The following is a 12,708-nucleotide window of genomic DNA, read 5'->3' as shown; positions in this document are numbered from 1 at the left end:
CAGTAATAAAATAGCATTTCATTTATGTTTGTGTATTGAGTGCATCATAAAAACAACACGTGAATGCTTTAAAAAAAGTAACGGTTAACGTTAAAAATAGGTGTCTTTTAGACGATTTTATCGCTGTGTCGTAGATTTAACAAAATAGTAATTGTTTCTTCTGTGTTATACATCAACAAAAAAAAGCAAAAAATCAGAATGAGATATCACGATTAACTGAACCAAGGCTCATGATTGATACCCACCCCACCCCCAACAACAACAACAACGACAACGACAGCGAAAGCGACAGCGAAAGCGACAGCGACAACGACGGAGAACTTTGTGGCAACACATTTCCTGTTCTCAGCTATATCTAGAAGCTCTCTTTGTGGAATTTGAAGCCAAACGTATCACAGTGTTGTTTGATGACCGATCCTAGAGCTGCCGCTCCGCAAAAGTACACCGAAACCTTTCCTTTTTTCTCAGACTTGATCTTTGTAAATAGCTGCAGAAGATTTAAAACATTATACACCAATATTAGAAAACAAATGGTAATTACTCAAAATAATTGTTAGCATAAAAACTTACTTGGTAACAAGCATTGGATAGCTGTTGATAGTATAAAACATGTGAGGAACGGCTCCTTCTGAAGAAACGTAGTTTTAGAGAAAGAAGTAATTTAGAGAAAGAAGAAATGATTTCGACACCTCAGGTTTAGATTTTGAGGTCCTGAAATCAAGCATCTGAAAGCAAACAACTTCTCGTGACAAGAGTGTTTTTTCTCAAATTTTCACAGGTTTGTTATGTTATGTTAAGAAACACCAAGTGAGAAGACTGGTCTTTGACAAGGTGTCTAGCGTCTTTAAGTGTACTTTCACACCATTTGCATGATGAAATAATAATTTAATGGTAATGGAAATGTAAAAAGGATACTTGATGCTTCACACTTGTTTAAACAGATGTGATTTCAATTACAACATATCGATTTCCTCGACAATTCGACCAGTCTTCACCAGGAGAGCGAATAATACACTCAATGTATAGAAGCTCTTTACCTTTTTCCAGTCAGGTCTCCCCGCCTGCAGTTTGGTCCGGAGTCCCGTCAGTATATCGCGTTCTTCCTTCTCATGGACCAAGTCTAGCGCCATCTGGAGGCCAATATTCTTCAGGTCAAATCGCTTCATACCGGTCATGAAGAGGTGGATGTCTAGGAACCGATCCAGTGAGTATTCACTCTGTTGATCCTCCAGATGTAAGAGTAGGTCAACGAACCATTCAAAGGCCATGTAGTTACGGTTCAACCATATGAAATCAACCTGACATGAAAGAGGTGGATGGAAATCCAACAGTCAAACAAAACTCGTCAGGATGTAGGAAGAAAAAGTAAACTTGCGGGTACCATGTGTAAATCTCTTTTGTGTGAGTTTTGGCTCTGAGAAGAGCTGGTTTGGTCTCGACATTTCGAACAGTATACTGTGCTCGTCCTCAGGAGAAACATAACGTGTACGAATTCATCCCAGAACCCTAAATCAAAGTTCCATACAGTGAATAAATACAAGAGTTAAACAGATCTCTTGCATTGGTCGCCATCTTTGATAATACATGCACGCGTGAAAGAGTATAATTGATTGAGAGTATTCACTTTCCATTGTTTCACGTCAAAGACGGTGGTCAATGGCGTCATTTGCAGTCCATCTTTTCTGACAACTCTTCAACTCGAGCCCTTTCCATATCAACACTTTGGACCGTGTACCTATTGTGACGTCACTTACCTTTTTGACCCTGAGGGCGCGCTTCTGGCTCTCCAGATCCACCCAGGAGTGGTTGCAGTTCGGGCACTCGTGGAGGATGTTACGATGTCTGTACATGATGGATTGGAGAATGGACGCGTAGGGAGTGACACCAATTCCTGCTCCGATCATTACGGCATGATCTGAGTGGAAAATGCTGGTGCTTGGGGTACCGTACGGTCCCTGTATGTGAACCTATGGTAAAACAACAACTTTTAGGACGCAGTGTCAACGTGCTAAGAAACAGTAACATAGTGTTGTTTGATGAAGATGTTTGGTTGTAACATAATGACGTCAGCGTTCAACAAAACTTGTCAAAGATAAGAACTGCGCAAATGGAACTACACACTCCATTTAAACATGAAGATGCATTACATTTAATAGGTCATAGGCCAAAACCTGGAAATAGCTCGTAACAAGCTGAATTTTGTTTGAGGTCCGGAATGCGCCTAGAATATCACACTAAAAGTCCCCCAAATCCCACTGTTTGTTCTGTCAGAAATCCAAGAACTGGCTGCTCTTTTGAATCTTTCTAAAATGCAAACAGACAGGCACGCCGGATAACCGTAAGCATGGTTATTTTCTACCCAAAATCAGCACGTTCTATATCTGCTAGGCTTGTGTCTGGTTTCCATCCAAATGTACCCCATTCCAAGAAATATTTCATGTCTCTATGTTTGCTCAGGGAAAAAAAGTCTTATTGAAACATGCAGTACTTACGCGTATTCGACCCTTGGTTTTCAAATCGAATGTGATATTGCTGGATTTACGACGAGTTTCGTCCACCGAGATTGCTGCTGGTTGTTGAGTTGTATCATCCATTGTGGATTGGGAAACTGTACCATGACCATTAATACCGTTACCCTGTAGAGAAAATTACAAAATAACTCTTACAGCAAGATGTGGTTAACTTCTCATTCATAAATACCTCGGACAGTTTCGCTATTCCTATTGGTGGAGAGCGCGTCACGTGGGGGTGTTTAACCCTTTGATAATGACCAGTGTTTATAACCTGTTGTGAGCGGATACTCCACGCTAGTCTTGATGCAAGACGTTTCTTGTTTACAGGCGATGCAGGCGCGCTGTGTGTGAAAGGAAAACCAGAACGTGTTGCACCAAGACTATAATGCGCACAAACGGAACTGTCGGAAATAGGCATGCAACACACGGACGTCGTACATGTACATGTAACATGTACATACCATGGAGGTAGAAACAAACATAGCTCAAGCACGTCGGGAACGGATAAGTTTTACAGAGTTTCTTACTTCATAACGCCTTTTAACCAAAAAGGTATTTATGAATGGGAATAAAAGGGTAGCGGTTAGGGTTCTTTCACGGCCGTTGAAAACCTTGCAAGGTCAAATTGCTGTGTGATTTCATACGGCAATTCGACCCTGCCTGTTTTAAACGGGCGTGAAAGAACCCTAACCGCTACCCTTTTATTCCTTTTTTAGTTCTTGTTGCGTCAACAAGGAATCTCAGAGAGAAAAAAACAACTTAATTTCTGTACGAATAGCCAAGGACTCAATGGGGAAGAAAGGAAATGTTAGTTTTAGATGTGTGAGGAAAACCCCAGAGAATTATTCCATGGAAAACCCACACATTCAGGTCGGGACCGAATTAGACCCAATTTACATATTGCCCCACACTAAAAAAAATGTTTTGTTCAACTTACTTAATTTTATTAAGGCAGGTTTGTTGTCTCAATTTTATTGAGTAGATTGAACGGGATAAGAATTTAAGTTCTTGGTACTTTTATTCCTCAAGTTATTTAAACTTAAAATGTCAAAGTCCAGTTAACTTAAAAATTATGTGTTCCTCGCTTTTTCAAGTTAACTTTACTGATTTGAAAAGAGTTGGGATGACATATTACGATTCATTTACTATTACTCAAATCTAAGGCAAGTTGAAATAACTTGAGGCTAGAAGTAGGCGCTACGTTTAATTGTAAGTAAAATAAACTCAAAACGCGTTTTCTTCGAATTACTTAATTGTATTAAGGCAAGTTTGTTGACTCGATATAATTGAGTAAATTGAACGGGACAAGAATATAAGTTCTTTGTACTTGTATTCCCCAAGTTTGTTAAACTTAAAATATCACAGCCCAATTTACTCATTGTGGTGCATCTAATATTACTTCCTATGGCAAGTTGAATTAACTTACAATTCGAAGTGGGCGCTACTTTTCATTTGAAGTAAAATTAACTAAAAACCAATTGATTAAATCAATTCAATTTTACTCAGTATGGGTTTGTTTGATTAAATTGAATTTGGTTATTAACCCAACAAAGTTATATTATTGTATGTAACTTGAATTTGCAAGGTAAATAGGCGCAAATAATTTAAGTTTGTGTTACTCACATTTAACTTAGGCAATCACAAAAATAAAATGATCCGGGCAAGTTTAATTGATTGAGGTAGATTCCACAAGGTATTTATTCAGATTGCACATGAAATTAAACTGAATTACAGCTACAATAGTACTTAAAGGAACACGTTGCCTTGGATCGGTCGAGTTGGTCTTTGAAAATCGTTCTGTAACCGTTTGTGGTAAAATGTATATGGTTAGAAAGATATTGTAAAAGTAGAATACAATGATCTACACAAATATGCCTCGAAATTGCGTGGTTTTCTTTTTACCCTATCGACTAACACTGTCGGCCATTTATGGGAGTCAAAATTTTGACTTCCATAAATGGCCGACCGTGATAGTTCGCGACGTAAAAGGGAAACCGTGCAGTTTCGAGTGATACTTGTGTGGATCATTATATTCTACTTTTACAACATCTTTCTAACCATATGCATTTCATAACAAACGGTTTCAAACGCTTTTAATAGACCAACTCGTCCGATCAAAGGCAACGTGTTCCTTTAAATGTTTTAAACTTAATTCGCAGTGTGATTTTATACTGGTGTGTAATATTATGATGCAAGACTTAACACAAATCAATGTGTAAACAATTTAAGTCATAGAGTTGACGGAAATTAACTGAGTTAAGGAAATTAACCGATTGGGGGTAAACTACATACTGATATTTGTAAACAACACTCAAACAAAATCATGAAAGTGCTTTCTGTGTGTTACTTAAATTATTGACACTCTTATCCAAATTCAGTAAGGTTTGACTTGCGGTTTGTGCAATTATCTACCATGAACGCATTTATTTTATGTAAACATAATATGAACAACAACAACAACAATAATTTTTAACAATAACATCAGCAAACTCGTTTGAACACTCTTGAAGGATTTTGGTACTTTTTGTAACACATAATACAATTTCCACAGATTCCTATTAAACTTACACCGTTTGAAGATATTGACAGTAGAAAGCTTATATTACTTGCTGAGGTGCTGTAGTTTTTGAGAAATTAACAAACAAAAATTCACGAAAATATATTTCACAAGCTTAAATAGTTTTCGTTGACGAAAATTATTGTTGTGACTTGTTTTACTCATTCCTCAGCAAGTAACATTGTAAGGGAAGCTTTCTACTATCATTATTTTCAAACTGTATGAGTTTAATGTAAATCTGTGGATATTGTGTTTTGTATCATACAAAAAATACCCAGACCCTTTAACTTCATAGCATAATCACATAAAAAACACCTTGCTTTGTTGTATCAATTTTTAGTTGTGTTTATGATACAACTTTCATTTGTTAAAGTCTTAATTATCTGACACGGAAGTTATTAAATACAGTATTGTTTTGGCAAGTGGTCATACGCTTCAAAACAATATTCTCTTGACGGTGTGGAACATAACTAAAGTACAGATTTTTCAGAAAGAACTTTTGAAGAAAAAGCATCTGGCTGACAAGCTATATCAAACAGGTTTAGGATGCATTTATAAGATAATACTTTTTGGACTATTCTTTTAAAAAATAAGATTCAAGTTAACACCCCCCCCCCCCGAAAGATGTATTTTTTGTTAGTCTTTGTTAAGCGAGTAAAGAGACATGCTGAAGGTTATTATTTACAAACAATCATTTTTAAGCTAAGGACCCATTTAGTTGACCTAAAAAAGTGCAGAGAAATCAACTTTAGGTCCTTGTAATGTCTAGCATTGGGTATAGATATTCAGCTTGCTCAACCTTATTTAATATCACTTTAAAGGGACACGTTGCATTGGATCGGTCGAGTTGGTCAATGAAAAGTGTTTGAAACCGTTTGATATGAAATGTATATGGTTGGAAAGATGTTTTAAAAGTAGAATAAAATATCCAAAAATTCCAAACAAACATGCCTCGAAAGTGAGTGGTTTTTCTTTTACGTTGCTAACAAACACGGTCGGCTATTTTGTTTACTACACAAATTGGCGACAGTGTTTGTTCGCAACATAAATGAAAAACCACGTAATTTGGAGGCATGTTTGTTTGGTTTATTTTACACATTTCATATCAAACGGTTTCAAACACTTTTCATGGACCAACTCGACCAATCCAAGGCAACATGTCCCTTTAAGTAATAAGTAGAAAAAAAAGATTGTTCAGTAAAACTTGTATAAAGGTACAGGATTAATTATATCATTACATTGGCAAGTGGTCAGCTGGTTTCAATCACTATTCTTTAGAACAACATATGGTTTTTGAAGAACTACTTCTTGTCTGTGGTGGGAAAAATGTCTTTGCCATTTTTTCCATAATCACTTTTCCATTGTGTGTTTTTCTCAATGAATCAAGAAGAGCAGTCCGTTCCTTTTCATAGCTTGCAGCTGTTTCATCACCAGGATATTCAGGGAGGTAGTTAACTTCTGCCTTCTGCCTTTCTTGGTTTTTTTATGTTGTTGGCTGATTTAGAGTGATTTTACAGTTAGTTCTGTGCATCCGTGATTTCGCAATAGTTACCCATCTTGAGTTTAAGGCTTATTTTCCAACCAAGGTAGCCAGTGGCAGCACCTGGTTCTTTCAGGTATGGGTGCTTCTTGACAAATGCTTGTGCTACAGAGCAGAACTGATCATCTGATGTGTAATGTCTTGAGTTCTACAAGAGCTGTTGCTTTGATGCTTGCTTGGTTTATTGTGTCTCACACATGTCTAGCCTTGATCAAGGCTGTTGACGTACTGTTCCCCGGCCCGGTTCGCTGCACACGCATGCAGTGCATACACAAAATGTACATTACCATACATTGTACAGCGAGAACAGTATAGCGTAGTCGTGAGTACGATCGTGTCTTTCTACTTTCAACCTCGCACACGAGGCTTAAACAACAGGAAGTACCCATGTACCGTAAGTGTACCGTACACAGATGGTACATGTACATGTACAGTACGTATGTGTACATACGCTGTACACGTGCACTGTGTTATGTATGGGGGTGCGCTGGCGGAAATCAGTGATGGGGACTGGGATTTTGCAGATCGCGGCTGGCTGTAGCGTCTTGATCAAGGCTATGAACGACTTTGATAGTTCCCTTGTCTTTGATATCCTTTAGTGATGATAAGCTTATGAAATTATCAAAGTCCGGATCAATGAATTGGAGACTGAATTCCCCTTTGAGTTCAAACCTCTCCTTGACTTGGTTCTTCAAATCCTGCACACTTTCCAGCCCAGGGGGTAGAATCAGCTTCTGGATGTTTCCTTCGGTGATGATGACTCTCAACATTATGCAGTGTGTTGAACGTTTTTCAACTAGTGGTTTAAACCCGCCGAGGCCTGTTCTTGATAATTTACCTCGACTTCGTCTCGGTAAAATTATCAAGAACCAGGCCTCGTTGGGTTTAAACCATAAGTTGAAACCTCTTCACCACCACATTGATTCTCTTGTTTAAGACAACAAGGGTATTGCCTATTTTTAACCACCCCCTTGGTCTCCCTAACCATCTCCCATGGGTCGCGACAAGTTCTGTTTGTCGCAGTTTTGAGTCGTCCCCCTAGTGCCAACGGCAGGTCATGGCTGCGACCTAGCTCCCATGCGTCATAGTCCGTCAACACCTGTTGACGTTTCTCAATCTTGAACTTAACACTGATCCCATGTGCTTCCTTGCCGAAATCATGTTTACAAAGTGATTATGTCGAAAGAATGTTACCTGAACACAAACAAATACAAGTTTTGTATTTGTTATAAACACATCGGGACTATTGTAGTGAATGCACCTGTGCCACCAATCTTACTTTTACCTGATAGGGGCCTACAACTTCCCTGTTTAATTAGACTGGTCCCCTGTCTTTCTTATTGGAACCAGTGATTTCATTGGATACGATGATTTCATTGGATAAACGTGCAATGAGGTGAGCTTTCCGTATCGGTGTTTTGATTGGTCTGAGGTGATGTAGGTCAAGCTGACAAACATCATCTCGGACCAATCAAAGCACAGGGCCCAATTTCGTAGAGCTGCTTAAGCAAAAAATTTACTTAAGCACGAAAATAGCTTGCTTATTTTACACATGTTACTGGCAAAAGTTTCATGCCATGTACATTGCTTGTGACTAATATTTAGCTGTTGTTTACTTAGCATAACAATTGAATGGAGTCTAAGCCGGTAATCTGATTTTACAAAGCAAAGATTTTTTTTGCTTCAGCAAATTTTGTTGCTTAAGCAGCTCTATGAAATTGGGCCCAGGTATGGAAATCTTACCTTTGGTCGTCTGCATGTTGTTAGCCTTGCTCAAGGCAGTCGCATTATTCGCTCCGAAAAGACGCAGCTGTAAACCCACCCGCCGTATACCCTGTGCATGGTGTGTGCGATCACACCGAATGACCCACCCGTATACACACTGTCACATCGCACGAATACTGTTCACACAAGTCATCGCACTCGTACACCACTAACCGCATGCGGAGGCCGTCAGGCCGACAGCCTTGTCGGATCTGTATCTTCCCGTTTTAATGTGTTGTATTGAAAAAATTCCAATAGTGGACGAAAGTGGGGGGGCTCTAGGATATGCTAGTATGCAGCTCATGAATATGTATATCGTTCGTCAGACCTATCAGACAACACAGGATGTGAGGCAAATGAATTATTCATTTTGACGTCCAATCACGCACTTCCCTTATCACGACCTTTGGACCCTATCATGCGTCCGTGGTGGTGGTGTGTGAGGTAAACATGTCTCGTCTTTCGCGGGCATTATGGTAATGAGCTGACCGTGGAAACTCTTCGCTTATTATAGTAATGAGGTCAGTGGCTTCAACACAGATCCTACAAGGCTGTCGGCCTGACGGCCTCCGCATGCGGATAGTTTACGGGAGCATCGTGTCGTGCGATGTTACGCACAGTGAATACGGGTGGGTTTTACGCACAGTGAATACGGGTGGGTTTTTATACAGCGGCGGTCTTTTTTCGGAGTGAACAATTCGACTGCCTTGAGCAAGGCTAGCATGTTGTGCGATGTGCACTGTGTGTACTGTACAGTGTGTGTACTTGCACAGTGAATAGGATTTGACGTGACATTGTAGGTGAATGAACTTGTGGACGTGGATTGACCTTAATAGCTGGAGACCACTCTCTGGCGTTATTCACGAGCCTCCAAGTGTGACGTCATGTGTTCAGGCTTCTTCCTTCATGTTGCGTTTACTGTAAATGTTTTCGCGACCTGTTACCGTTTTTTCCTTCTATTTTTAGCTTTAAGCAAGAGAGGACATTAATGTTTCTCCCTATGGGTATTTATCTCTATAGACCTTTACCACGGTGTGGCCATCTTGATTTTACTCCATTCCAACTCATTGTAACCAAACTGAGGCTGGACGAAATGGTCTGGTGCCATGTTTGCGCAATGAATGTTAGCATTCATTCCTGTTATTGAAAACAGTGAACATGACCAAGATGGTGAAAGCGTGAAAAGGGTATATTGTGTACGGACTAAGACGTGGTTCTGACGTCATGTACCGTTTTTGGCGAATGTCCTGAAACTCTTTGATTTTATTCCGTGTGAATAAATTTTTTTTTTTAGCAGAGAAATGATGTAATTGTTAGGGCTATGAGTCTTTAAATCTTCACTTTAGTGTAACTGGTAAGCATTATTTTCCGCGCGTTACAGTTTTATGTGACTCGTCAACAGATTGACAACTGTTTGTTATTGCAATCTTAACAATAATTTTGAACCAGTTGGTTTTAAATACTCATGCATTATGCATGAATCTCAATTGATGATGACAAATACTCATGCATTATACATGAATCCCAGCTTATGATGACAAACATCTAATTAGCTTTCGGACACAATGTCGACCTTTCAATCCGGTCTAAACAAGTAAAAGATTGTTTTAAAGGCAGTGGACACTATTGGTAATTACTCAAAATAATTATCAGCATAAAACCTCACTTGGTAACGAGTAATGGGGAGAGGTTGATAGTATAAAACATTGTGAGAAACGGCTCCCTCTGAAGTGACGTAGTTTTCGAGAAAGACGTAATTTTCCACGAATTTAATTTCGAGACCTCAAGTCTGAAAGCACCCAACTTCGTGTGACAAGGGTGTTTTTTATTTCATTCATATCTCGCAACTTCGACAACCAATTGAGCTCAAATTTTCACAGGTTTGTTATTTTATGCATATGTTTAGATACACCAAGTGAGAAGACTGGTCTTTGACAGTTACCAATAGTGTCCACTGTCTTTAAAGTTTTTCGATGTTGAATATCACATGTAATACTCATTATAAACTCGTTATAATATTTTTGGGCTTTGGTCCCCTAACCTAAACCCTTCTGTGTTAGTTTTTATGAACGAATATTTTATCTAGTTATTAATTTTTATTGTAATTCCAGTTTTCGAAAAGATATGCAAGTTACACAATCTGCTGGTTGACTTCAATACAACGTATACAACAACAAATACATAAAGGTTAGTAGCAGTAAACATTATTGAGCCTTTATAGACGTTTAACGACTTGATTAAAGGCTAAGTTTAAAGCACTGAGTTTGAAGGCTGTTGTGAAACCTTTCATCCATCATAACAAACCCGCTAAGGAAATCCGATAATTAGACGCGACTCTGTGCGTTTTTAGAACTGTGATCAGTCAGAAATGTCAAAGACAAGGTCAAGGCGTACAATATAACATATACAAAAGAAAATCCAAAGTCATAATCATATGTTTTCAAATATCAAAATATAAACTAAAAGGGAAACTCCATTGTAGTTTAAAACTTGGTGTTTGAAAAGGGGGACATAGCCACTTTTAAGGGAATGTATGATATAATAGATGTTAAATTTGCATCGAGGATAAAGAATACTAATTTGGGTTTTTACCCATACACCGATGTGTGTTAGCACTGTATACTCAGTACTTTCTCGAGTCCTGTGAAAACATATCATAGGCAAGTTACTCGGGTGGGATTAACCCCGCGACCCTTTCAATTCTAGAGCAGTGTCTTACCAACTAGACTACCGAGGTTGCCCGGTAGCTAGAGGCAGTTCGAATCCTGCAGTCACTCTTAAAAAATAATAGCAATAACAAGTTTTGGTATGAAGCCTATAATAAAAGCTTTAGAAAGTAAAAAAAAAAAATAAGTATTTTGAACGAAACATATATTTAATTCGAAGTAATGTTGTTATGGTAAACTATATTTTTGCCCCAAAACTTTGTTTTGCCCCAAAATTTGAATTGTGTTTGTATCGTGAACTTGGGTGTGATCCGTAGCTACACGTCAGCTTAAAGGAACACGTTTTCTTGGATCGGTCGAGTTGGTCGTTGAAAAGCGTTTGTAACCATTTGCTATAAAATTGATATGGTTAGAAAGATGTTGTAAAAGTAGAATACAATGATCTACACAAATATGCCTCAAAATTGCGAGGTTTTCGTTTTACCTCCTCGACTAACACGGTCGGCCATTTATGGGAGTCAAAAAGTTGACTCCCATAAATGGCCGACAGTGTTAATTTGCGACGTAAAATGAAAACCGAGCAATTTTGAGTGATACTTGTGTCGATCATTATTTTCTACTTTTAAAACATCTTTCTAACCATATACATTTCATAACAAACGGTTTCAAACGCTTTTGTGTAGACCAACTCGTCCGATCCAAGGCAACGTGTTCCTTTAAGGTTCTATGGCTGCTGAGGACTGCACCCCAAACCAAGATTGTCAAATAGAGAGACCGCTATTATCATGATGGTATAGCGCCGGTGTCGCATGCAGTTATGCCTTCTATGCAATACTATTCGGAGGACATTATTCCATATGCAATAATGTCCGCCGGACGGTCTTGCATATGCAATCGTGTCCGCCCGGACGCTGCTGCATAATGCAATTGTGTCCGCCCACCGACACATTTGCATATGCAGTTGTGTCCGCCCCGTGCAAAACCGTCCTTGCAGTAAATTGAAACGCCCTTGGTCGACGGAACACGTTCACCATTTTTTTTACTTAGTGCATGTCATGAATGACATGGGAAATGTTCGGCCGTTGGGGTATTCGCTGCAATAATAAGATACTTGAATATTCATGCTGCATACACGTACGTAGGTTCAGTGCATGCACGCTCGCTCACGCACCACGTACATGTACAGACATGTACAGTCATGTACATGTCCGCCGGACGGTTTTTGCATAGCCCGGACACGATTGCATATATGCAAAAGTGTCCGGAGCGGACAGTATTGCATGGCGGACACAATTGCATCTGACACCGGCATCATAATCCAGATGACGTTGGTTCAAATACCACCAGTCTATAGTCAATTTGTCTTTGTTCAACCCAAACTCATTTCGATTGTTTGAATCGCAAACAAAGCATATATACACTGGTGACACGTTGTAAGCTGCCGGTTTCGAAAACAATTCTACTAATCATAGTGTTCAACACAAATGGGACGCATCAGGATGTTTTTAATTAAAATGTTTTAAATAATTATTCTCGTGTCCTTTTCCAGCCTTGACATGATCAATCGCGATGCCCTGGGACTGTGTGCCCCTGTTCGTGTAGCCTTGTGTCAATGCTTTCGTGGCTTTGACAGCTTCGTAGAGCCGAGATCCCAAGCGAGTGGAAGAG

General features: G+C 39.1%; 1 protein-coding gene across 1 annotated transcript in view; it reads right to left on the bottom strand.

The window, feature by feature from the left end:
* Positions 1-162: 162 nt before the first annotated feature.
* Positions 163-12,708, bottom strand: part of LOC139937828 (NADPH oxidase 5-like) — a 56,441-nt gene continuing 43,895 nt past the window's right edge. Inside the window, exons 11-14 of the mRNA XM_071933152.1 lie at positions 2,493-2,636; positions 1,755-1,967; positions 1,038-1,298; positions 163-487 (exon numbers count right to left, since the gene is read on the bottom strand). Of these exons, the coding sequence (XP_071789253.1) occupies positions 356-487; positions 1,038-1,298; positions 1,755-1,967; positions 2,493-2,636 (750 nt within the window). The 3' untranslated portion in view covers positions 163-355. The remainder of the gene's footprint in view (positions 488-1,037; positions 1,299-1,754; positions 1,968-2,492; positions 2,637-12,708) is intronic.

Source organism: Asterias amurensis, chromosome 5, assembly GCF_032118995.1.
Source record: "Asterias amurensis chromosome 5, ASM3211899v1".
Classification (NCBI taxonomy): Eukaryota; Metazoa; Echinodermata; class Asteroidea; order Forcipulatida; family Asteriidae; genus Asterias; species Asterias amurensis.
The sequence above is the reverse complement of the archived record's forward strand: the minus strand, read 5'-3'. Positions and strand labels throughout refer to the sequence as shown.